Below are 27,894 nucleotides of genomic sequence, written 5' to 3' on the forward strand. Positions count from 1 at the left end.
CACGCAGAGCAGTAACTTGCAAAGAGGCTGGCCTATCAGTTAGCCTTTCAAAGTGACTTGGTTGTGATGGGTATCTGGTATATCAATCTGGAAAGAATCTATATTCTCCAGATAACATCACATTTTTATTTTGTAAGATTGGGCTGAGGCAGTATGAGGAAGGTAGATGATAAAAACATTAGGACACATGATTTGTAACCGTCATGTCTGCCATTCATGTTTTATATATAATATAAACATTTTATAACATATATATAAATATATTGTCAGATATTCTTTGCTAACACATCTGTGTTGCAATTGTTTCACTGCCAGTATAAATCTGACAACGTTTTTAATGAACAGTTCTTTATCTTCCTAAAATTCTATCACCAAAAAAAGAAAATGAAAAAGAGAAAGAAAATGAGAGTGAATTCTGTGCCCTGATAAGATTTCTGCCTGTGTACACCATTAAATCCAGATTTATAGAGACATAATCTTGCAGGACATAAAATAATTTGAAGGACTCCCTTCACACACACACACACCTTGGAATGGACTAGATGATGTTATAAAACTAATCTCCTAAGGGAGGATCAGACTGCATCACATTTTACATATCAGTTGAAAAAAACCCCAACTTACATTTCCAGCAAAACATTTGTTTGCTTCATGGGTGGCAGGCAAGGATTGGATCACAGGCTGATGTGATTTTTTTTTCACCCTTTAGATACAGCAATGAACACAGAAGTGAGAACAGATGTAAAGCCATTAAAAATTTGCAATTAATAAGGATAAAGATAAAAATCCTGTCCCCAGTGATGTCAATGGCTGTTTGCTCAGTGGTCTGGAAGCTGGACAAGTTTTGATTCTTTGAATACGTACCACTGTCTTTCGGTCTTCTATAAAAATTGTATAGGCTACAAAACTAACTGCTTAGATCATATACATTTGCAAGAGCAACAGAAAGAAACCAGTACTTTGTGCTTTAAAGCATCGCAATCTCAAGGCTCCTTTATCCCTAAATGGCTTTTAATCTATTTTATTTCCACTATGTACTCCTTTATTACAAAGGCTCATTATTTTTTGTAGATGTAGATTTGCAGCCTTTTACTCTATTATCAAAAGTCTCCCACTGTAGCTCTTCCTTAAAGTCCTGGCTTCTAACCATGTGATTATGTGAATAATTGAAATGACATTAATTTTAAAATTTTCACTTCCAGGACTCACAGTTGTGGAGAAAAGCTTGAACACAGCTAGGGTTTGATGAGCCCTAAGTATCACGGGTGACTACCATTTAAGCTTCTTCCAAAGTGTATCCACCTCTACCTTGAAAGTAGTTGGGCTCCTTTGTGCTCTGTGTTGCTGCCGCTGAAAGGGCTTTTCCAGACACTTCTTATACTTACAAAATTCTCACTTACACTCTCAATCATGCCAGTGCGTACACATTTGTTTCTGAGACAGTAATGACCTTTTACTTGAATAGCTCTTTAGCCTCCTGATTATACACATCTTGCCCCATTATATTTCTTGTTCCCAATTCTTGCCCTTAGCAAAAGGGCCCAGGAAGGAAAAGACACTTCACAGAATCCAGCATTTGTTTGCTCTTTAAGTGTAAGAATTTAAGCCGTTCTTCTGAGTTGGTGGGTAGGGAAGTGATTAAACTAATGATTTCTTTCAATAATTAGAGCTAGCAATGTTGTAGCATTCCTGGTGTGGAAAAAAATGGCAGCACATTTATTTTCTGTAAAGTTGCTGAAAATGGTTTGGTCTCATACACATCAGCAAGGATACAGATCTTGAAAATCCTTTCTGACCGTTCAATAATTGCCTCTCTAACCTGGGGCTTACCACATCACTGTTCTTCATGACTCAACTCTGAATAAGGTGGTTTAGGCAAACTCCTCAGAAGTAAAATTACTCTCAGAAAGTATTCTCATTGTATATGTTTTGCTACCCATCTGGATCAGTTTCAAACAGTTTTGCAGAGCTCCTGGTCACATAATGCACGTGGGAATGTAGCTCTGCAAACAAAACCAGTCTTTCCTCACAATTGTCACAAAGGAAAAAAATGCCACAGCAAATGAAAAACATGATTATTCCAGGTCAAATCAAGAGTTAAAATACAATTTAAAACCTAACTACCTTGATCAGCAAAGAGAGAAGATGTAACTTGAGCAAAGTTATGCTTCCATAGGCTTTAAACTAAGGCTCATCTACTCAGTGTGTTAAACTTTTGACCAACATAAATATTCCTTGGGGAATAGCTTAAAAACAGACAAGGTAACTTTTATGTCTCACCAGAGAACAACACAAAGATATAAACTAAATAAGGGAATTTGTTTCGAAACGTCATTTGCATCACCTCTCAGGGTTGGTACCTCTATCTGAGCATTTCAACAGGTCTGACTCTGCTCCCAAACCAAAGGCATGAGATATCACTACTGCAGTACCAAACCCCGGATGAGATGAACTGGAGAAGAGAGGTAGGAACTGATTGTATACCAAATTTAATGCAAGCCCTTCAAATCCTCAAGGGCTGGACAGCAGCTTTGCAAGGATACTGTTAAGGGACAAACAAATAGTAACTTCTGAAAGTAAATGCAAAGGTATTAAGCCAGGTATGTTTCTTGAAAGCATTTCAGTACACTGGGAAGAATGAAGTTACTTCCAACTCATGTGGCTTTTCTTCTGCAGATTTGTTTAACCACCTGATGGAGACAGAAGCATTTGAGTCACCAGGATCTTTTCTATTTTTTTAATCTGTCCTTGCTATCATATGCATATTCCCTCACTCACCTTAATTCAGGCCTTCATCTCTTCCTAAAGTTAGGCCACAGCTAGAACCCTGACAGCATTTTGTAAGTGTTTTGGCTCCATCTTAGGTATGACTAGATTAATGCAAAGCCAAGTTACTTCTGAAGTCTAATTACAAAGTTCCTGAGCCTGAAAGATGCAAAATCACCTCGGTTATGGGGTCCTCACTTTTTGGAAAGCTTGAAGAGATGTTCCTCACAACTTGTCAAAAACTTCAGTACTGTTCATGATGTCTGATGTTGAAAAGGTTTCACAAAGGCATATATGTTACAACTACATAGGTAACCTAAAGTATGTTCATGTTCTCTGTCATCGATGCCAACAGGCTTGGATTGACCCAAGTCTTTGCTAATGACTTCCTTTCCCCTCTATATTGGAGTGGACGCATGCAAGCTCCCTGGCTGGCCAGCTGCTCCACCAGACAGCCAAAGGACCCAGAGAGCAGTGAAGATCTAAGTGACCTGCTTCCCTTGTTCCCCATCTCCACTCACCATCAGTAGCTCTTTGCTATGCATGCACCAATCTACAGAGCCAGATTTGTAGGCTCTGCTCTATTACGAGCTGATGCTGTCCTCTCATCCTCTTGATCCATCCCATTACACACAGCACTTCATAGTCTAATTGTCTAGTTCTTCCTTTCCCTGCTTCCTGAGTTCTGTGAGCCAAAAGAGTGCCCATTGTCCTTTGGGCCCAGGAAAAAAATGCGTATTTAGGAAAACTGCCTAGCAACTGCTTTCCTTATTGCAAGGAGAGAAGCCATTTGCATAAGAAAACCTTCCAGCTGGAAGCCTGCAAAGACTCTGCTGGAGCTGATTCTGTGATCAGTCCGCAAAGGAGAACTCCCTTAGTCCTGCTCCCTCTGGGTGGCCTTTCTGTGCTGTCTGCACCATCAGTGGGGGCAGTGGCTTCATCGCAGAAGATGCACCAGTGCTCTGCAGCAGCCAACAGCTGCCGCTCCAGTTTCTGACTGCTCATAGTGCTCCCAGAGATCTTTTTCTCATTTTGTTCCCACATCATCTCTTCCTCACACTGTGCGCATCACACATCACAAAGTCAACAGCTTCAGCTGCTAACCTTTGGAGTTCTGTCATTTGCTTTGCAGAGTTCCTGCCAAAAGTGACAATCTGTAGCACTACAGTACAGTATCTCTCTCTCCCGATATTTACACATGGTTCCTCCCCACAATTACTAAATGGCATTAATGGTCTGCACAAAGACCTGGCCCAGCTAGAAAAACTACAGAAATCACTTCATCGTTTCTCTTGCTGTTCTATGTCTGGTCTCTAGAAAATGTTGCCTGTCAACTTTTCACTTTCTAAAGCCCTGGACAAAACATTGGCTCTAGTAAAGTCAATGGAAAAAGCCTCCAGCAATATTCCAACTACAATCCAGCAAATTGTGAACAAGGTTGCAATTGAGGACATGGCCCTCTTATATGCTAAACATCTGAACAGTGGTCAAATCACTTCAGCACCTGCAAGAATGGCTTTGTAGGGCTGTGCTGCTACTTAATAGAATGAGCCGATTTCGATTAGAGTTCTGCAAAGCTCTCCAAATTGCAGTTCGTAAAGCTAATTTCAATGTGTGAATCATTGCTTTCCTGCAATTTATATCCATATGCGTGGTTATTTTTGAGAATGATTTGGTTTTGTACATATAATTTTAAAAGGACTTTTTAAGTTAATGAACATCTGTGCTAACAGCCCCTCAACAGAAAAGCTTGTGTCAGCCACCGGTGATGCTGACTGTGTAAACTTCCTGCTATTCTATAGGCGTGCATATGGATTCTAAGGCTCTTACTGACTGCATAGAGCAGGAGTAACCCTGCTGAAAACGATGCCATTAAAATGCTTTAAAAATGGGGTGGGAAACCCAAAATTTCCATCCATTTGAAAACTGTAATATCTATTTTATAACCAAAATGGGACCAAACAGTAAATTCTCAAAGCTTTTAACAGAAGCAAACACAGGGCAAATTTCCATTTGAAAATTTCCAAACACTTTGATTAAGTTTTTGATTGACATACATTCAGAACTCTTAGCTATAGTGTGGTTCAACAGGATTTCTGCATTTCCTGGAATATGTTTCTAGGTGCTGCTTCCTGGCTGAACGTATTTTCTCAAGATGAACCTATTTCTTGACACCATGCACGAGAACCATGCTGGTGTAAGTCTAGTGGGAGTGGATTTACAAAGGAATAATTAGACACCCAAATTCAATGGCTGATCAAGTAACTTGCCATAGAAGCAAGGTCACTCTGCTCTAGTTTGTCTTTTAATCAGCTCCATTTTTCAAGCTAGTCATTATATTTTTCTGTTTCTGCCCTCTCTACACTCTTTGATCTCACAGACTGAAGGAGAATGTGCTCCAGGAGCCACGGAGCTAGCTTCCCACTTGCACATTTCATGTGAGAGGGGACTTAAATCTGGCAAAACAAAGTATGTCACAACCTCTCAGTTAAAAATCTCATTTTCTGTACTACCATCTTGTCACTAAACCTGCAAGACAGAGTTTACTAAGAACTCACTGTTAAATGCAGCACACTACACGTGCTGGATATCTGATGTTCCTTCTCCTAGCACTAATATGGAAAACTTTCTTGGACTCCCCTCACAGGATCTGTGTCAGTGAAAACAGATGGAAACAGAACTGTAAGTAAGACCAATGACCCTGATGTGAACATGATGAGAAAACTTCACTTTGGAAGTGACTACATCTATCACCATGCTAAAAAAGATGGAAGTGTACTTGCTTGAGACAAAGCTGAATTTGGCCTCTCTGTGTAGAACTGAGCAGGTTAGAAAACTGCAATTCCAGACAAAACACCAGCAGTCAGGGATGTGTAAGTAAGAGCTGGGGAGACAGGATGCTTCCTGCACACAACAGAACATACTCTGGCATGGGCAAGTAGTAACAGGCATCAAGCCATGCTGCTAATCCTTTAGCATCAGGATAATGCCATGTCTTGGTGCGTACACGTTTCTAAGTGCTGACATTGTGGTGACCTTTAGGAAGCTCCTAAAAGCCCTCTAAAAATCATTAGGCCTAATTCTGCTTGCGATTATGTTACTTTAAGTTCAGAATTACTGCTCCGACTTCAAGGCAGCTAGTTCGGATTTACATCTCTTTAGCTGGCCCATTATTTCTCGTATTGTTTCCAGTTGCATGAAATCATCTGTGCACGTCCTCCAGTGCTGCTGGAACCCTCTGTCCTCCCCAGCACTACACATGATGCAATGAGCCTCTGACGGAGGAGGAGAGGCGAGAAGTCCATGTAGGGAAGCAGATAATTTCCTTTTGAGCAACGGATACAAAAATAGCAGCTAATAAAAAGCCTTCAAACTGTGCCTTCAAACTGTGACAATTCAATACACACACCTACGAGAATGCCTTGACAAGCTGCTTGACTTCTCAGTAACTCTTTCTTGTTTTCTTTAGTGCAGCCTCCTCCAAACTCCCCCGCACAGGTATTCATCTCTGTAGTGACAGCTGAGACCTGCAGGTGTTTGCTGCTATTGCCCTTTCAGAATAGACAGACGCTTGCTCCTCACTGTAAACATTTGTATCGTGGTGCTTGCCTGGCTACTTACAGCCCAAATAACGATAAACCAGCCTTTTCTTTTTTTAGCCCCTTGCTGTCATGCATTAATTCTCTTTGCAAATAGGCATTTGGTACTGGAAATAGCTTAAGCAAGATCACTCTCCGGTGATTATTTTACTAGCACTATCTTTTAGCAAATGTTTCATATGAAGAGTCACCAGAAAAGTGCGTTATTCGGTTGCCAGAAATACAGCACTCTACAATATTAGGTTCACACATGAAGGAAGAACTATGCCTAGCGGGCAAGATGCTCTTTGCCATTTCACTACACTAATACTAATGTTATTTCACTGTCTTCAAACTGCAACTCTGGCTTTGCTAAGCAACAGTGAGGATCAGAACTGGGACTGTTTGCTGAGGACTATAATACTCCCAAGCATCAAAACGGTTTCTCAAAAGGGTTTTTGACCTTTTTATGTAGAGAGAAGGTCTGAAAGCTGGGTATTTTTAAAATTGGCCTGGAATAGCAAATTGTGTAATCCTTAGTTTTTCTGGAAGTCTTCCTGGGAGGCTAAGAAGTGTAATAACTTCTCACGTCTTAACTGAAAGTGCATGAGAGCTCTATGTTTTAAAAAGACATCCTTTCCCAAAATACTCACTTAACGTTAACATGAAATAGAAATGATCAAGAAACAAAACATGAAGAAACAAAGCCACAAAAATCTAGGAAACTTCCTTACAAATCTTTCTCACTCCCTCATCTGTTTACTTTTTGGTACCATGATTCTCTTTCTTTAGTTCTTTACTCACCACCAAAGTAGACAAGACCTGAATTTTTATTTTGAAAAAAAGTAGCCCCCAAAGAAGCTAAAAATAAAAGAGAGACAACAGTCTTTCTCAACCACTAGAGGTACAAAATGTGCCAGTATGAACTGCAAAGTCATTCACTGAGGGACTGAAACCAAAAACTTCAAAAAAAGGGGATGTTCTTCATTTGGAGGGAGCGGAAGATGAGAGTGGCCCAAGGCACTGTTTGACAATACAGTGACCGTGTGCCAATGACACAGGCTATGCGAGTCTACGATGTACCATGCAGCACGTTTTCATTAGAGGCTGGGAAGTACCTCTGATCCAAGAATGGGCAAAATCTCATTTGGAAAATACTGCTCACAGTCCTAGTGATGTCTGTACCAGAAAGAGACACTGAAACTGCCATTTCACACACTGAAAGTCATGGGAGAAGGCTACTATGAGGAGAAGGAAAATGAAGAACTGTTTCTTCTGACAGTATGCCTTCTGTAACCCTCCAAAACAGTCTAGGAGGGGACAGGAGTACTTTTTCAAAATAACACTTGAGACGTAAAGGCAAGGAAGGGAGGAGAATAATCTGATCAATTAGCTTTACATTGGTGATGAGTTATTCAGGTTGCCAATAAGAAAGAAAATTTGCAGCCATTAGGTCAGTGAGGTTGTGGAGCCCCCTTTCAGGGAAAGCCCTGGCAGCAGGATCCTACTTATTTGCAACATCCACTTTGACAGAAGGGGCGGTGTGACAGGACAGGAATGATCCACGAGTTAGAAATTCAAGCTTCAGAGATGCAAGACTGCTGCTATCCAATTTTGTTGTATGCCTGAGAGACATTTGAGAAGAAGCCTGTCAGCATTTTACAGGCTGCTCCATATTCATTTATTTAACTAAAGTCTTTCTACAGGAGTGCACTGGTCACCTGCTTTTTTGCTTCCCCTCTTGCTGTATGATCTGGCTCTGGGTCAGCTTCGGTTCCCACCCTGCTCTAAGGCACTGAGGTAACAGGGCCAGATGTGCTCTGAGGGGCATCACCAAACCCCAGTAGTGCCACAGGCTGGTGCAGCTGGCTTGTGTACTCATAGTATTATACAGTTTGCCAGCTCAGAAGGTAATTCTCACCGAGACAGACTGATGTGGATTGCTGTCACCTCCTGTTGTGTGTCGGGGGTCACTGATTTCCTAAGATCTCTCAGGAATTTCTGCCAAACGTAATTGCTCTTTAGGGGCTCAGGACACTGTTGATAACCTTGACATCTCTTCCTCTTTTCCCCTGTCAGACTGGAATTTTTATGGGGTTTGGTGCCTTATATAGAAGGGGCTAAACTGTTAATGAGTGTTGGGGTTTTCCATGTGGCTTGAGGAGATCTGAGGTTCTTGTAGCTTCTCCTATCCTTAACACCTACTGCGTGGCCTCCTTCAAGTGTGAAAGGCTTGGGCTCAGTAACCTACACTGCTTCTTCCAATCCTACATGCTATGCTCTGTTTACATAGCAAAACATGGTACAAAATATGCAGAAGATTTTAAAGAGAAACCAGGTCACTGGACTTCGTACTGAAACACATCCTCTTGGGTTCTTCTGGCCCGTCTCTGCCAGAAGTGGAGGAAACTAATTTGTGACTTAAAAACCTCTCTGTCCCTTTGGGGCGAGTTGGACCTTAAGGAAGATGGAAACCTCACTAATAGCCCCAGTCTTTTGACAGATCCCTGTGCGGTTTGCAAAGAAGAGGAAGGAAGTCCTTATTTTCTCCACTGTTCCTTGCACTGTTGCATAAAGGCAAGTAAGTTATACAATAGCTAAACAGGGATTACACAACTGAGCTCCATAAATCTAAATCAGAAACAGAGTCTCTATCCTGCACTGGACAAACATAAAAATGTGGAAGGGTGAAATTCTGGTCCTAATGAAGTTAATGGCAAAGCTCTTGCTTACTCTGGTGAGATCACAGTTTCATCCCAAATCTTGGCTCAAGCCTGTGGCTGGCTGACCAGGCTGGATATTTAAAGCATATCCCTGTTAACTTTTTCCAAGTACTGGGATATTAAGACCTTAAGACCTTCCTTTTTCTTTCTTTTTTTTTTTTTTTTTAAAGCTTTTTGCTTATGATAAAGAAATGCAGAAAAGTATTTTAAGACCAAGTACTGAGCAACCACTTGCAAACCTGAACTGGAAGCCTAAAAAGGGCCTGACAGACTATCTCTGAGTGCAAGAAAAAATATTAGTGAAGTAGTTATTCCCATGCTTCAGTGTCAATACTTTAAGCCACTGAAAGCTGCTGCTGAGTCACACTACTTGGGTATCAGAGGACGAGATCAGAAACCTTGACCTGTGAGGGCTGGGAGTCCAAACAACAAAAAGCAGACATCAACAAAACAAATAAAAGCCCCTAATGAACCTGAGACCTAAGTTCTGCCAGTAAATAACTTTGTGAAATGATCCACTGTGCTACAAGGACTGCAGTGCAGCAGTGTCACTGGGAACTGTTTGACACACAGACCAAACTAATTACTTGACAGTTGTTTTAGGTCGGCCTGGGGTGGACAGCAGTGCTGGGTAAGAAAAGCCACTGCAGTTTCTTCTTGTCCCTGGGCTCATCTGGTCTGACGATTGAATACTACTGCTGTTACACTGAATGCTAGCATGTACACCAGGGCTCCCCCCACCCACAAGATTCCTGCCTGATGAAAAAGAAAGGAAAAAAAGAACAGAGGAGAAAAAGGAAAGCTTGTGCAATCAGGGCCATGCATCACATGTATTCCCAGCCCAAGGGTTATTTCTTTACCCCCGTTCCCTGAAGCATCTCTTAACAACTGAGCTGATTCAATGCAGAATGACATTAACAATCTAACAATGAACAAGGACTGGGGATCATCCTTACCTCACAGAAGCAAGCTATAAATAATCATGTTGAGCCAATCTAACATCCTGACAGGGTGGTAGGATCCCAAAAAACTGATTCCAGTGTATTAATAAACACAAATGCTGAACCATTTCTTGCAGAGCGTTTTGGAGCTGTGTAAATCCTTCCAACAAGCATCATATAAAGCTGTCAAGGTTGGGGAAGAATTGCTTCTATGTATGTGATTAAGCCTGAGCAGTTAAAAAGACTTAGCTTGCTATAAACAATTAGGTATGGTAGGTCAGTGCCATCCCAGTTCATCGCTGACAGTTTCATTACTTAGGCCTGCCATGGATATAATTGTCCAGGCAACTGTCTGGAAAGTCGTCATAGCCCGTGACTGTTTCATGACGAGCTTCTGACCAGCCCACATATGGCCCAAGCAGAGCAGGCCAAAACCTCACAGGCTCAACTGTAACTTCCAACTTCTATCACTGTGAAACATGGTGGCATGGCAGGCTGTGGCTCTGTCCCTCCTCTGCACCAGCTAGAAGCCAGCTGGAACAGGAGGGGACAGGGACAGAGAAATGGTCCTTCTTGTTTTTCTCACTGTGCAGCAGAACAAGCAACTACCCAACTTCAAGTTTCATACTCATCCATCATACTGAAAGCTTACACCATCAATTTGGGTGAAGCCATGCTACTTTATATCTTCATTCACACTTGTGTCTTTTACTACCACCTCTCTACACTTACCTTTCCTGCCTTATTCATCCCCTCTCTCACATCCATGGTTGCACCCTCTTCACACTACTCCCCTCTTTCTTCTCCTTTCTTACACTGTGGACCCCAGAGAACCTCCCCTGACCTCAAAAAAAGTGATGAAGAGGGAGAGAGGAAGGAAAGAAGAGAGTGATTCTGTATAAGAGGCAGTGAGAAATGCAGTGTACTCCTTGAAGGAGGTCCTTTGAGAGGTACCCAAGGACTAGCCAGGTTACCCAGAATTTCCTTTGGTGAACCCCTGCTTTCTCCAGGTTATGGGTCTTGTTCTAAATTTATGCTTCATTGGGTAAAAGCTTTGCTTGAGTGCTCATGTGTAAGACTCAAGGATTAAACCCAGAGGTACATCAGCAAACAAGAGCATGCCAGAGACAGTACACAATCGCATGCCTGTGCCAGGCCTCAGACATCCCCAGGAAGCCCATACGATTACTTAGCTTCCATCCATTTTTGCGGGTAGTTTTTCTGCAGTGGGGAGTTATTTATTTTTTCCAAAAATAAGCAGCGCATTTGATTTGTTGTTCAAAAATGCTGCCTCTGACTGTCAAGGCCTTTGCAAACACTTACTGTTAAGCACATTCATTCTTAAGTGTAATGACGAACTTGGTAAACAAATCCAGTCTCACTGAAGTACAGAACAGAGACACGTCTCCAGTCCCAACAAGTTATTGCTCATATTTCAGATGCAAAATCAAGAAACACTGGCCTTTGGTGCTCACTGGTGTCCTCGCAAACACAAAGAGAGGCAGTGATTACCATTCTGTATATTTTTCCAAGTTCTGAAGCGCAGTCATGCTTGTTTTACATTGACCAAATAGCTTGAAGTGCCAAGTTTCCAAAATAACAAAATATAAGAGGAATCTGGCTCATATGTTTACTAAATGCTAGGTTTGCCTTTTGAAAGAAAAGACAAAGAACAGAGGCGGCTGTTACTTCTCAGCTGTTACATGAAACAAGACTGAACAGTAATTCTTGTGTGTAGCTTCCTCTGCCCTGTCTGGCTTCAACTGAACCGATCTCTTTCCAGGCATCCCACAAACACTGGCGCTGAGGTGACACTCTCCTTTATGGACACAGCAGCCCAAACTGGGTGGCTAAGGAAGCGGCCTTCATTTTATCTACAAGGAATTCACTGGCAACAAGTCATGTGAGAGGCAGATACAGAAAATGTGCTTAAGGATGCTGAGTGGCTTATCTTACAAGACAAACTCCAGGGTTTATAAACAGCTTGGCCACAGATTGCCTTCCCCAAGACACAAACACCTGATAGCTTCAGTTCCAATCATGAAATTACAAACATAGCAAACAGCAAATATTGTCAACTACATGACTTCCCACATAGTACCAAGACAACATCAACAACAGTAATCAACGTACACAGTCCTGTTTATCCTAGCAATCCTACAAGCCCTTTGCAAACTTCAGAGATCACTTTATGGCAACCAAGCTCAGGGAAAACGGCCTGGGCCAGAATGAACAAGCATGATGGGCTACTCTTACCCACCACAGAACAACTGTTCAACCATAAGCAGTAGTACTGAAGACCTGGCTTAAGGTAGGGAAAACTTACTGACAGCCTTTGAGGTGCTGAGTATACATCAGTTTCTCACCTACTCTCTTCCTGAGTAACATAACTGGTCCAGTGCTGCTGTCCAGTACTTACACTTCCTCTAATAAACTGAAACATTATACAATACCTGAAAGTTACAATTTCCATTTGTCTTAGCAATATATAAGAATGTATTTTAATAACTTCAAAGTGTTGGGCCAAATTTGATTACCCATGCTTCCTTTTTATCTGTTGCTGCTTCTTCTTCACTAAAGCCAAGTAAACATGCAACATTTCTGCCCAAAGAAAAAGACCTTTCTGTGATTTATTATTAGAATATAAAGCCAACATATATAAAAACCAGGACATGCCAATCTTACTCTGATTAACTCTCCAAATTTACTAAAACTTTGTAACTCAAAACCAGGTTCTCCATATGCCAGCCTCTAAATTACCTGACAGACAGATGGTCGAGTGTAAAAGCAGAATCAGTCACATCAATGTGGTAAGATGACTGAACAAGACCTAGGTTATTACTAAGTACAGCAGTTCACTTACCCTATAGTAGTCCGTGCTGTACACATCTCTAGACATCCCGAAATCCCCAATCTTCACCAGTAGGTTCTCACCAACCAGACAATTCCGGGTAGCAAGATCCCGATGCACAAAGTGCTGTGATGCCAGGTAAACCATACCAGCTGCAATCTGCTGGGCAATGTGAAGCATCTGGGACTGGGTCAGCTCAGCAGGACGGTTGCCTTCTGCCATCAGTACTGCATCTGGTCCATGTGCCCTGCACCAAAATACAAGCTGATTAAGTGACAGGCCACTTGTAAGCTGGAGAGATGAAAGGCATTAATGAGCCTAAAACCACATAACTGACTTCCTCAAATATAATAACAAAAAGGGCTAAAAATTCATCAGAGAAATAGGGGAAAATTTGTATCTTGGCTTTTTTCATTTACTGTTTTCCTTCACTGTGTGAAAGAGAGGTAGTGTGAAGAGCATTACACAACAGGTGATATATTACTCATGGAAATAAGGCACATGCATTCATAATATACCCCTCTGTCTGAAACCACTGCTTTTCTCCTGTTCTGTTCTAGTAATCTTTTCTGGAGAAAGGCTGGCAAATGTAGCTGTCCGGTAACTGAGGAAAACCTTATCACTCTATAAGAGTGAAAGGCAATAGAATGAAAGGTAATGAAGTGGCATGCACAGCATCACTTATTCCTATGACTGGCATTCCTTGATTTCTACAGGGAAACAAGCCCTTGATCCTTCCATCTTTTCTTAAAGAAGAAAGAGCTAACTTCCTTCTGAGATGCCATCTGAGAAACAAGGGCAGCAATTTCACATTTACACTTCTAATTTCCTATCCAAATACAGAGCAGGAAACCATTTTTGCTTATTTCATCACCAAGGCTGAGTCCTGCCTGAGATGGGAATTCTTGACAACAGGAAGAAGACACAAAACACACAGGATTTGAACAACTAAACAGCTTCAGAAATACGAGCTTTTCAAGCCCTACGAAGTCTCTAAGATGCAATAATCAACTGATTAATGAGAAACTTTTATGCACTCCAGCAGAAGGAAAACCGTTTTGCATTTGGAAAGCCCAGCGAAGTACTGGAACACATGTGCTTCACCCACCTTAACTGTTAGCTCTGTAACATCCTAGTATCTTGAAGATACAGATATAAACATTCCTACACACAACATTTTATAGTAAGCATTACTAGCTAATCCTTGTCCAATTAATGAGGTCCTCTGGCAATCATTCCTCATTTGATACACCTTGTAATATTCTGAGGCTCCCTTTCAATCCGTTTAATTATTTGCGTTTTCAGAAGCCTTTTTTATTCTATTCCTGCAGAGTATTCTTTCTAAGACACCACCTCTCCTCTTCCCTCCTCAACATTTTTTTTTTTAAAAATACTCTAGAACTGATTTTTATTTCCTCTCAAAAGCCCTTCCTTCCTACAAAGAAGAGTTTCAGAGAATCACCTTTCTAATCAATAGAGGTGAGGCCTTAATTTGTCCCTAGGGGAAGGGCACAGGAGTTTGGAAAAGAGTTGCAAATTAATCAAAATCTGTGAGATCAAATCTGACACTACCTATTAGAAACATGATATTAAAATTGCCCCAAGGGAAGAACTTCATGAGCAAAGTGACAGATGTGAGAAAGAAATGAAGGAGGGTGTGTAGCATTGCTGGGACTGCATCTGGTACCAAGCAAAGCAGCTCTCTACCACAGGGTACATACAGGCAGCCACTCAACTGGTCTGAGTTGAGGGGCGATAAACGGGAGGATATGACATCTCCAACCAAGACTCACAGGCAAATTCCTATTGAAAAGCACTGTACCTTTTCATTGCATTGATTTTTTTAATGACTGCTCTCAGACATGAAGCTCTGAGTCACTATATTAGAGAATTCTTCATCTTTCACAAGCTTCCTTGAGGACATGGTCTGTATCTAATGAAACTTTTGGATTATTCTTAACGGTCCATCCACCTTGCTTGTCCTCTTGGTGTTGGCTGTAAATGAGGTGCTCCTCAGTGTCTGCAACAGCCAGGAACATTGACAGAGGTTTTTTTGGATCCACGTCAGCCTCCACTAGCCAGAACAAGCACAGGGCAGGCATGACTTGGAGGCTTTAGTCCTAGATCTGAAACAGCCTTTGGTTGCATGCAGACAGCAAGGCTCGTTTGGGTTAAATTTTGGATTCATTTTTCCCCGACAGCCTTTGGTGGCGCTGCAGGGTAAGAAATACAGGCTCTTACAGCCCGCTTACAACTAACCTCTGATCTGCAGCACAAGCTGCAGCAAATGTGAGAGGAATGACAAATTGGAGCTTAGGTTTAACAGCTTGTCCCAGCATAATCATTTTATGTTCTAAAGACAAGGGCTGATGAATAATTAAAAAAAAAAAAGAGAAGACCTAAAGTAGGAAATACATTGTCTGCTAAACTACCTTTCTGTACGAAAATTCAAAATCAGAGTTATGAGGTAAGAAAAGGCCAATCAAAAAGAATCAAAGAATAAGTATTTCTTATGAAATAAGGAATTATTTCTTATCAGCTGCGAAATCTGTCTTCTAATGGAAATTCAATGTTCTGAGCGAGTACTGGGACGACATCTTAGGAAACTGCAGTTCTCTCCTGATCCACTGCAGAGGTCCAAGCAGGCAAATGTAAATGCCCCGACATGGCTCTGACAATATACTTAAATCCTCTGCCAGAGAGACAATCAGATGCATTTGCTCTGCATCCCCAGTTCAGGCCCTGGTCTCCCTGCCAAACCTGGCAGCCCTGCCAATATGGGAGGATGCTAGTTGATGTCATTTGCTTTTACAGTGTGGTTACTTGGTCAGTAGAGATTGGAAAGATAGCAAACTCATTTCACATAGGCTATCAAAAATGCATAAATGATGACACTAGCAGTCACTAGCCATTTCAGTCAGACAGAAAATCTGAACCTATTTAAAAGGACATCAGTTTTGATTGTTTTACAGCTTTGTCACAGGTATCTTTCCAAAATGGTGGTACCCCTAGTTATCTTCAGCAAGAGAGATCTCAGTACATTGAAATGCCTTTGTGACATCCTTTGATGAAAATGACATAGAAGACCTTGAAAGAACAGTCCCTTATGCAAATGGTTTTTTGGTTGTTTTTTTGGGTTTTTTTTACTGTTTTTTTTACGTAGGAGCAAAAGCTGTCTCCTAACTGCTTATTTTTATGTCAATGAGTACAGGCTAGTGGAAATGGCACATACACAAGGCCACTGTTCATAACTTCCTGGTTCATGAGTTACCTATTATTGTGAACCTTAGGTATCATCTATTTATTTATGACTGCTTTCCTGCCAAATTTCAATTTCCGATGCACATTCCTGAACAGCTTTATGAAATAAAGCCCTAATCCGGACACCAAGATGTAGCATTTTCCATTGCACTGAAGTTTCCATGGCTCACAGTTTTCTTGCTTCAGATTAATGGCAGTCTTTCCAAAACACTGAGAGGAGGGAAGAGAAAAGGGGTTAGATTTCAAAAGCTCTTAGACGCCTACAGATAGCCATAGGTGTTGAGTGGGATCTTCCCAAGTGCTACCAGAAAGCCTGCAAGAAAATGACTCCTACTGTAAGATTTATGACCAAACATTTCAGAATACACTGAAATATACCGGAAACAATACTTCTTTGGTTCCCATTCCTTTGGTTCAAGCATAAGGCTTGACTTAATGGTACTGCCGAAGAGGCAAAGAAACAATGAGCCCCACATCCCAGTACAGAAGACGAGAGTTGCACAGATTTGCACTCCTAGGTGTCGACATTTTCCAGTGGTAGCAGTTAATTTGACATTAAGTACCAGTAATACCTACCTTCTCTGACCACTTCTGGCTCAGCAGCACAATACGTGTTCGTGGATTTACCTGAGGAATTTGTTAAGATCTCCGTGCTTCATATACTCAAAGACCATGATGAGCGGATCACCCTCGACACAGACGCCGTAGAACTTGACAATGTGCTCGTGTTGCAGGTTAGTTAGCAGCTCTGCCTCACGGTGGAAGTCCTTGCGGGCATTGTCACTGGCATCCTTCAGTGTCTGGCGGAGAAAATGAAAATGTAAGGAAAGGGAGATGTTCCCACAAGGTAGCGAACATGTGGGATGGCACTGTAAGGGTAAGATAAGGACACTCTACTGTAGAAAGGATGGAGGAAGTACTTCTTAATAACTCTTTTAGAAATGCAGATGTGATGTTTAAGTGCAATTAAATAATTGCAGTACAATTTTAATTCTCCTGCCGCACATCATCCTAAACAATGATTTTTCTTGTAAGAGGATGTAGGAATACTCATGATATTACTGTGCCAAGTGTTTTCCAAACACAGAACAAATAAACTGATCTTATCCAAAAAATATACTAGTACACAGCTGGTTCATATCCTTTAGAATTTAACTCAGGCAAACCCTAGTATCCTGTTGGTATTTACCTTTCTCGTAAGTTCTTTACAGTAAAACTCTGCTTGCTTAAAATATTTAGTGGGAACGTAGATGCATTCTTTATGTATTACTAATGTCACTGTTCCTGATGTTGGCCCCTATGGTGTGCTATACATTAGGTAGATTTATACAAGGGTACGTCCCTGGACCTGAACTTACAACCTGAGACTTCAGCCAGAAACTCCTTTGAAATTCAGTAAACCTACTCACATGCCTAACATTAAGCATATGTATAAGTAACTGGAGGATCAATCCTAAATTCATAGACAGAGAGGAAGTAGATGCAGATCAGAATTCTGGGGTGTCAATTTTTCTCACCTCCTTTTATTTATACAGCTCTAAACTCTTGCATATTTTCATTTTGAAGGAAGTATATCAACACTGGATCAAATAGGAGTCTTGTATGTTGTATAATGAAATAATGCTAATTTAACTGCCACACATCAGCAGTTTCAGATCTCTTCTGAAGGACTACACTTCCTGAGCAAAGAAACTCTTTCATGCACCAAAAAAAGCAAATTCTGACACCAATTAAATGAGGAATAATTATAATTGACAATAAACCACTACTAGGCTCTACCTTCAAAAGGTACTGTGGTTGCACTATACTAATTCAAATGATATTTTTAAAACAGTAAGAGAAATGTAGCAGGTTACCAGTGTTCACAATTATTATTCACAGAAACTGATGTCTGGGATCTGTACCTCTGGATTTTAACTACACCTAGACTTCAGACAAAGGAAGATGAGACACAAAAGTAGTGGCAATGTTTTAACTAAAGATGCTTTTTCCTGCCCATCTGGTCACTTTATTTTCTACCCTGAATTCATATACAGAGCATGGGACCAACCACACTCATCAGAACAGACACAGAACAACTTGATACCGTGCAATCATTCTGCCAACAATGATTCCAGTTCTTAGCTGCAGTGGTCATGTTTTTTTCAAGCTTTTTCTTTAACAGGGACAATTCTGTCCACATTTCTAGTATTATATATATGCATGTGTAAAGAAGGGACTAAAACATGACTGTCAGGGAAAACACTTGCTTTGCTTGTGAAACTGCAACTGCAGGTCTTGAAAAACGAACAGCAACCATAATAATGTTCAGATGAGGCGACAAGAAGCAGGGCAGACTGGATAGCCATCTACCAAGTTCAGGGGCTTTTCCCTGTGGATTTCAGGCTGTATGGATCCTAGAGGCAACAGAAATCACTCATGCCACAGATGTCCCTTCCCTGAGGGACCCACATATGAATCTCGTGTGTCTTCAGGCCCAGAACCCTCCTTCCACAAGTTTTACCAATAGTGATGCAACAAGGATACTGCGTCATCAAAGCTTCACAAGCTAGGATACATTAGTATACACAGCTGTATCAGGTAAGGTGGATATCAAATTGGCTCCCCACTATGGTCCCCACACAATCACATCTGGACTGAGCAAGGACTGAAATTCAAAAGTCTTCCAATGCTTCTGGGCTCTGGGATGATGTTTTAACATGATACAGGCACCAACCCACAGTCCAATCTATGCTATATAATTAAATCACTGGGAACAACTCTGTTGTCACCTGAGTTTCCTCTGGTGGTTTCATGTACGAAGCAATTGGACTCTAATTCTTCTCAACAACAGAATTAGGAAAACAATTAATATAGAAACCGTTTTTAAATAATAGCAACCTGGAAAAAAATTGACAGGGAGAAGCATAGGCTAATACACCACGTTAAACCACGACCTCTTTCCAGCAGGCTCTTTCCCTGGAAAGACAGTAAAAACGCTGACAGCTCTGCCCTGTGAAGATGGCATATTGTATATTTCAGAAGATGCTTTTTATCTCACAGAAACAGCAAAATTATCATATGACAGAGCAGTTGCCATGGCAATTACACATTTTCTGTCAAACAGCAAAATGCAGGAAGGTCTAAAACCCAGGTAAAACTCAGGGAGGGTTTCTACTACCAATGGGCGACTTGAATTTCTGTCACTCACCATTGCAAAACCCCCTTCTCATTATTTCATGCAGCGCACAGAACAGACACAATGCATGAGAGATAGCTGACACAGTCAGGCAAGGAGGAGACTGGAAAGTGAAAAAATAAGTACGTAGAATTTACATAGAAATGACATTGACTAATGCATTTAGCTTGTTCTCAGTGCAAGAGGAAAAATAAAACCAAAATAAAACCGTTAAGAGCACAAAGAGAGAAAAAGACATATTCATTATTATTATCATTACTGACAAGTAGGCCAAAGCTCTGCATACAAAGCACTCTCACCTGTCGACAGGAGTTTTTCCCTGAGTAGGAACTGAGACACAACCACATGTACTTTCCAACCACTCAGGCCAGCAGCTAAGGAGGAGGGACACGCTCCCCTGGGCAACAGAGGGACGCCCTGGCTGTTACAGGAGCCCCACATCTGCTGAGTTCATCCTTGTGACAGTCAGACAGCCACCCCATGCTTATTCTCCTCCACAGAGTCCTTGCCCAGGTATCCACATACCATCTGGTCCCTGCAGACCTGTGCACTGTAGTGAGTGCAAACCGCCAGCTCCTTAGTTGAGCCTGACACCACAGAGCTGCATTCACAGGCAAGTCAGAGCAAGAGCAGGGGGATGTGGCTCTCACCAACATCAGTATGACTTGGTAACAAAACTCTCACAATAGCTGTCCTTTATACTGCTTCAGCCTTCCCCTATGAAATCCTTACTACTGCTCCCCATCACCATACAAGAGATGAGTGGTATATTTCTTCAAGAAATGAAGGGGTGGTTTTGACCCTTCTCTGAACTGAAGACCCAAAGAGTGGGAAACCTCTGGTTTTCCTCTGCAGGTGCCGTGGAAATGTTCTTCACCTCACACACTTAGCAGTCTGCTAGCTGAGCGCAACTCTGGAGCAGCACAGGGTGAATCCCTCTCCCACCTCCCAGGGGAGCCAGAGACAGCTGCTAACCTAGGCCCTGACAGTCATCTTCACCTCCATCTCTGGCCAGGTTAGCTGACAAGTGATGTGATGTACAAACTCACGTGGGGGGAAGGCTAGCACAAAGCCAGTGCAAGCAGCTTAACCTGTGGTTAAGCTCTCTGTTCACAGGGTTTGACCCACAGAAAGCACTTCCAAACACTCAGTGCTCCCCCTAAAAAGCCTGATGGTCAAAACAAATTTAAACAGATTGTCTTTCTCCTCTTCCAAGGAGCAAAAGCTCAAGCACTTTGGGTTGTTTATGCTAAGCCTGATTTTATATCTTCCCAGATTTTTCTGGGCCTCTTAGCTCCTAAATAATTTGCTGCAGCAACGTCAGCATTTTGGATATTGGCTGGCTGAAAAGGATAAGGATGCATGTTGAGTCAGAATGATGCTCAGGGCCAGGCACGAACCGTGCAGTTGCCCAGCAACCGGCAGGCACAGGCAGCCAGCAGGGACCACCAGCCATCCTGATCCACCTCGTGCAGGTGAGATTGTGCCTCCTCGCTGCCAAAATCCCCCTGGCACCACCTTACTCCTCACCAAGTACACATTCCCTCTGGGCTCACCGAATCTACTTCGTGGAGACAGGTGTGTTGTGGCTTTGCCCACGGGGGTGAAGCTCTCTAAAGCCCTTGCAAAAAAATCACACATTTTTACTGCCAAACCCTGTGCCCAGTGGTGGCATCCAGACACAGTCCTCTGGCTAGCTCTCTGCACGCCAGTGAGGTCCTATCCCTTGAGCTCCACTGTGACTGAAGGATACCTGTGAGCTATGGTTGGTGCCGCAGTGAAAGACAGAAGCGCCAGGCAATTAACCCCTCAGTTATATGATGTGGATCAAGCCAATGGCACAGTTTGCCAAAAAATACACTCTGATGACAGCCAGAGTCACATCTTCAAGAGCCAATGTGAGAAACATAAAATGGGCATAACCTGTCCCCAGAGGTAATTCTTCCCACAGCTGCCTGCAAGATCCTTATTAAGGACACTACAAAGAGTGGATTTTGTAAAAAAAAAAAAAAAAAAAAAAAAAAAAAAAAAGTATCACAACAGAAAAACTGACAGATTTGTCATCTAAATCCATGGAGACATCTCTCCCTTTAAAGACTGAATGCTCTTCCTTGTGAATTACACTGAGAAAGAGCAGCAGAGAGCAAGCACAGCGCAGCATTTAACAGCAGAAGTGCTAGGCTAGGCTCCATTTGGTCCGGACTTTCAAAGGGAGCAAGTGAATGGAAAGACTTTTATTTTGCTATCAAGCAGTTCCCTGAAGTGATAGAGGAAAGGCAATTTCCACTCTAGCTTCACCAAAATACAATAGAAAATTCATTCAGATCTAGTTTTGTCATCTCCTACCTCTTGCTTTCTCCTGTCTATGATATATCCCTTCAGGGCTTAATTTTTTCTCGCCAGTCAACGTGACTGAACAACTCCCAAGTATCAAAAAGCTTGTAACCTTGGCAAACCCCAAAAATCTGTTATTTTTGATGGAGCAAGAAAGCACTCTACAAGTCCATCCTCCTTTCATGTTCTCTCACTGCCAGATCTATTTCTTATTTTCAAACTTGAAAAGATGATCTACTTGATTTCTTTTACTATATGGTTTGATCTAAAATGTACACATGGTTGCCTAATTGTGACTGGTTAGATAAAAGTATTTTCTGATCCCTAGGCACAGCCCAAATTCTAAATGTGTATTCCCCCTGCATTTAATGAGATACTTCAAATGCTGAACACCTTGTTCAGCTTTTGGCAGAACACTACAGATGGAGATAAGAGATTGTTGCCAGGGAGACTCTGCAACCTCTTAAGAGTGTAGTTTCACCAATACTGTTTTCTAGCATTCATCCATAGCTGAGGTCAACAACCAACCTCAACCCTTCCATTCTGGGGTACAAAAAGGCTTGGTATGGTGAGGCAGGTTTGGTGTCCAAGATCTGAGATCAAGCTGGACATCTTCTTACTCCTTGGTAGATTCCCAACATACCATGTAGTCTGTGCCCTTTAGGAGAACCAAACAAATCCCTTTTTTTCCTCCCAGAAATGTGAGAACTATTCTGTATACTTGAAACTCCAAGGTTATGGCTGTTTTCATGCAGCTTCCTCCTCCTCTGGACTGTATTTTAGGAGAGTCGACTGGAGCTGTATGATCAAGAATCACTCCTCTGGGTCTGACATATCATGACTTTTGGATTTCCATACAGCCAGTGTTTAACAGCACATGACAATATTATCCAGAAGTTTGTTATAACAATCCTGGCAGCTATATTAATGACAAGTACCCACCGATAATTTCAGTGGCTGGCTAAAAGAACGGCACAATCCTGAAAAAGAAAGGCCTTCTTTGACTAGCAATTATACACATAACCTACTCACTTAGCTAGTAATAGTTTATTTTTTTAGACACACATATATGTCACATGTATTTTTAATGACCTAGACATTATTTTTCACTAATTATATTTTAGATAGATCATAAAATATTTTGCCCCTTTGTGACACAGTCTGTTTCCCCCCTTTTCCTTATGAAATTCAGCTCTCATTTTATAACCCACAGCAAGATCAAATATCACATTCTCTTAACACTGCATTAGCCTTGTGAACCCTTCCACATCTATCAGAGCAGTTACACTGGGCTATTGCATAGGCAAACACAATAATTTACAAATAAAATAGCATTAGTTGCAACCATGAATTAATAATGGAAACCCTAGATTCTTTTACCTTCACTGCCACCAAGATCTTGTCCTGCTCAGGACAGAGGTTATAGCATTCCGCCAGAAAGACTTTCCCAAAGGCTCCTTCTCCCAGTTCTCTTTTGAGAACGATATTGTGGCGCTTGATGTGCTGCACAACTGTGAAAAGAAGACAAAACGGAGGTCAGAAGTAAGCTGCAAGGCTAGGATGGGATGGGGTCCATGCTTACAGCCAGATCGAGACAGGGTTGCCTGTAGAGTGGGGCGCATGTCATGGAAGGAATCAAAGTGCCCATGTGTCATTCATTTGTGCTTTGCCCAAAGAGACCGAGTTAATATATTTATATTTGGAGAGTAGCGCATTTGCTGGATAAGAAGACATGGAATTAAGAGTCACCTGAGAAAAGGCCATTTATTATCACATTAGGATGACTGCTGCAGAGCATACATAACAGCCAATCCTGCTTTTTTTAAAAACATGAAGACAAAGAATCAGAAAACAAACCAAACCTTTCTCACACCACTGCTAGTTTTGTACCTCTAACAATACCCGAACTCTCTTGTCCAAAGCTAAAAAGTTTTAAAATCAACCTAATCCAAGAAAACAAAATGTGCCCTCTTTCAACGAAATCCAACTTACTCTCTGGTTCTCTTACCACTTCTTCAACTGCTTTCCCTCTCTGTGCTATACTACAGTTACAATAAGATAGAAATTTCGTTCTCACAAACATGATTTACAGTATTGCTCTGAAGTAAGAGAAATAAAAGATGGACAAAGGTTTTAGTCAGCATAGTGGACAGAGCCTTAGTTGAATTGCTGCCCAGAATCAATTGATTCAGACATTAAAGTCCTTGAGCATTTTTATTCAACTCATTTTACATTTTCCTTTCAGCACAAGCTTCCATTAAAAGATTTAATATTTAAAAGACTGTACCAAATTTTGTAGAATACATTATCAATTTGCAATGTTCAAGTTAAATAAAGCACCTGTAAGGGCAGTTTAACTGGCCAACTCAACAGGGTTGACAGCGCGTGTTGCTGAAATTGTACAAAACAGTCAGCATCTACTGATGAATTTAACCTCAGTGCATTTAACTGGTTTTGCAAACACTGAAATTTAACCCTGCCTGGACAAAGCCTATTTGCAACATAAATCCTAAACACGGTGAAGTAAATAATGGTGCACAGGCATCAGGTCAGCTTCTGCAAAGGCATTAATCTCACCTCGGCTGCTTAACTGCAGCGAACAGGACTGAACCCTGCCAATAATTTAGGATATATTCAGATGCAGAACAACCCCTGCCTCCATGCCTGGCCACATGCCTGTTCCAGATGGGGTGACCGCTTACGCAGAAACCACCCTGCCTCCATTACTAAAAGATGGCAAACGGAGTGCTGCTGCTAACAGCAGTGGGGAGAAATGTCACACAGCCTGTCCCCATTGCTGTCACCGGCATTTGGAGAAACAGCCCATGGTCTACGACAGAAAAATACGTGTGCCCCACACCCTGAGCCTATGGCAGGGTAACTTGAGCGCACTGCTTATAAACACACTTTGTATCCATGTGTGTGCATGCGAGGGGATCCCGGTGCTGCAGCAAGCCAGGAGAGCGAGAGATGTCCCCAAGCACCTCCATCATGAGTCTGCCAGGCGGGCAGCGCACCCAAGGAGCGGACCTCCACCAGAGCCAGCTGGCACTGGTGAGAAACCCCCAGGCCAGCATGCAAGCAGGCCCACCATGCCCTGAGAACCGAGTGAGGAAAGCCAGCTTCTCCCCATGCCACATCAGACCCATAAGGGCTTGCTCCTGTCCCTGGAGCTGGTGGCTGCAGGGGGGGGAGAGGCCACACGGCCCATTAATAGCCAAGTACACATGAAATGAGACTGCAAGGTACCAGTGTTTTTGTCTCTTGTAAAACTCTAGTCTAGCATAAGATTAAGTTTAACGTGGTGATGCATTTATATGGGTACGCTTTGTTTGGCCAGCTACCTGAACAGCTCCTCTGCAGTCAGTGGGAATTTGCTTTTTATTTGCATTTCCTCCTCAGCACTGGCTTTTGAAGTAAAGCACAAAATGCAGTCAGCACAAGACAGGCCTGAACCAAAACATATCTCTTCCCCAGGAATGCAATTTAACTGGCATCCCTCGCCTCTGCTAGTACCAGTCACAAGGCAGACAGGCGGGGAGGACCGCTGCCCTGGCACGCCACCTGAGCAGAGGAGCGTGGCACACCTCGTGACCTGTGGTTTAAAAAATGCTTACTAATAATGAGTACTCCCCCTACCCCCTGCCAAACCTGCCATTCAACCCTGCCTCTTGGGGAATTCTTCTCTTTCCCTCTGCTTGACCAGTATCACCAGGAGGATGCCTCTCTTTTCCTCAAGAGAGAAGTTCAGCTCCACATTACCAGTGTCACCATCTTAAAATGTCCACAGAGCCCGCAGACAGGGAGTAGGGCTGAGATCCTGTCCTACTGGCATCAGCAGCAAAATTCCAGCAGAGAGAGTTTTTCACTTGGTTCCCTCCACAGCTGCCAAAGACCTCATGATGAACACAGTCGACTTTCTGAATTTTTTGTGGGTCCTCTCCATTTGGAACCCAGCACACCCCCAGTGTTGGCCCTAGCGGTTCACAGGTTTTTTGTGAAGTTCCTGGAGGACTTCACAAACAATAGAGTAAAAATAAATAAGAACAATATCGAATACTTCTCTGTAGTACACTTACAGCTGCTGCTAAATGCTCTTATATAAACCAAGCATTTGAATAAACAACCCATCCCATAAACCAAGCTGTCAAAACTGAAACACAGCAAGCCACAGAAGAGATCTGCGCAGAATATATTTGCAACTTGTCACGCTCTATCCATCCCTGTTACCTTTCTGAGCTGCACCGAGTTACTAAACAAATACAAAATGACAGTAAATGTGACTAAATGGGCAGAGATTAAATATAAGAACAATGTCAGTAAATCAAACACATATGATGTGATGGAAATACGAGCTAAGGAAAAAATCTGTTTAGCACACTTAGGGCCCAGCCATAATGACACTGTCTTCAGTGGGAGGAGATTTCAGCAGGAGATACACTGAAAAATTCAGGTCAAAATCTGCTTTCAGTTAATATTAGGATAAAGCCAGTTATCTCTGTTGAAGTCCAAGAGATTATCCTGGATTTACACTGAAGAAACAAAGCAGAATTTTGCCAAAGAGGTGGCATAACTGAACTACCAAAGAAGTGGTATCATAACATTGTCTCACAGGCAAAGATAATGAGCTGCCATTTGTACTTTTAAGAGCACATCATCCCCGGTTTAAAAGATATTGTCTGATTACTGTAAAAAATACGCTACATTAAGCTAACAGCTAACTCGAGTTGAAACACTTAAGAGAAAAATGAAACATAAAATGTGAAGTGAGACCGAGCAAATTAAAGAAGGGTAAATGCTGAAAAGAGGCTGTGGTGTTAAATAATAACCACACAGCCGTGCCCACAGAAGCAGGGGGCTCCCACAGATGACTGCAGGGAATCGGCTGGCAACAGGGAGCACAACTGCAGAAAAGGGCTCTCTTCTCATCTCAAGGTCTCAGAGACATCCCACCAAGACAGCTGAACTTCTAGGTATTTCAGTCACTAACAAATAGCACATAGCACTGGAAATGATGCATCAAAGCCTTATCCTGCAAAGACTATCTGCAGGCATGGAATTGCACTCCCCAGGTAACCTACCTTTGATGGTGTGGCTGAACAGAGAGGGTGACACCACGTTCTGGAGTGGGTCCCAGCAAAACAGGAAAGTTGGGATCACCTCACCACATTGAATTCACTGAGTTGGATGTGACCGATTCCAGCCACGGAGAGCAGGACACTCAGCAGTATAAATTATTAAAATGTTTCTGCATGTAATTAAAAAGTGAAATGCTGTGACAGATTGAAAGTGTTCTCCCCTTGGTCACAAACAATAGGTCTGAATGCTTTACCACCACATGTGACCATTATACCACCTAAACTGACCTTCTACACAGCACAGAGCACAGTATGCAGTTAAATGACTTGTGCTTGGCAGGAGACTGCCTCCAGAAAGTGGCTGTGCCAGTCTTGCTTTGAAAGTGTGAACTATTCACTTGCCCTAATGTGTAATAATTTTCATTGCTGATAAAAATGCATGCCTTTTTCTTTGTCTCTTAATTTTTAGCTTGTCTGGCTTGCATCTCTCTCCCTTGGGTTTTAGGAGACTTTCTCTACTAGCTTGAGCAGCCTTTCAATGTCCGGTTTTAAATGTACATCATTAACAATCTTCTTGCTCTTCTTGGTAAGGCAGGGAGATGGAAGCCCCTCCCAGGAAAACATTTTTTCCAGTTTGTCCGTCATTTTCATGGCTCTTCTCTGGAAAAATTTTCAACAATCTTTTAGAAGAAGTTGTTTCCAGTTGTTTTTTCCCAACTAGAAGCCATATTCTTCTATCACTCTCCACGAGGTTGTGATAAAAACATGAAATCAGCTCCCTATCTCTCTGCATGTCCAAAGATCACATTGGTCCTTTTAAGGCTGGGTTTCCTAAAGAGCATGAAAATTACATAGTGATGTGGTATGCATGAGTTTGTCTCATCTTGAACACCTCACCTAATTACAATATCACAAGTGCTGTACGTTTCAGATATGTTCCCATATGCCTTATGAGAACAGCAGAGCAGAGGAGAGATCGGTCCTTACGGAGAGGCTGCAGCACAGACTCTCTGCTTGATGGACAGTAAAAGCTACAGCAGACAGGCTCCATCACCACTGCTCACTGAACTACCAACACTAGAAGATCCTGTTGTGTTGCATGCCCACTTAAATCACCTGCTGAGTCTGCTTTCTAGGATACTGTTCAAAATTTTGCTAGTGATACACATGTGGAACAGTCCTGA

The 27,894-nt window shown here is 42.1% G+C and overlaps 1 protein-coding gene across 2 annotated transcripts in view; it reads right to left on the bottom strand.

The window, feature by feature from the left end:
- The window catches only part of NTRK2 (neurotrophic receptor tyrosine kinase 2), a 207,988-nt gene that overhangs the window by 30,051 nt on the left and 150,043 nt on the right, over positions 1–27,894 (bottom strand). For both annotated transcript variants that reach the window (XM_087741303.1, XM_087741304.1), the window contains 3 exons: positions 23,013–23,143; positions 16,748–16,920; positions 12,872–13,106 (listed from right to left, as the gene is read on the bottom strand). In XM_087741303.1, the coding sequence (XP_087597429.1) occupies positions 12,872–13,106; positions 16,748–16,920; positions 23,013–23,143 (539 nt within the window). The remainder of the gene's footprint in view (positions 1–12,871; positions 13,107–16,747; positions 16,921–23,012; positions 23,144–27,894) is intronic.

Source organism: Nipponia nippon, unplaced genomic scaffold, assembly GCF_047370975.1.
Source record: "Nipponia nippon isolate SJK-2023a ecotype South Korea unplaced genomic scaffold, ASM4737097v1 scaffold_8, whole genome shotgun sequence".
Taxonomy (NCBI): Eukaryota; Metazoa; Chordata; class Aves; order Pelecaniformes; family Threskiornithidae; genus Nipponia; species Nipponia nippon.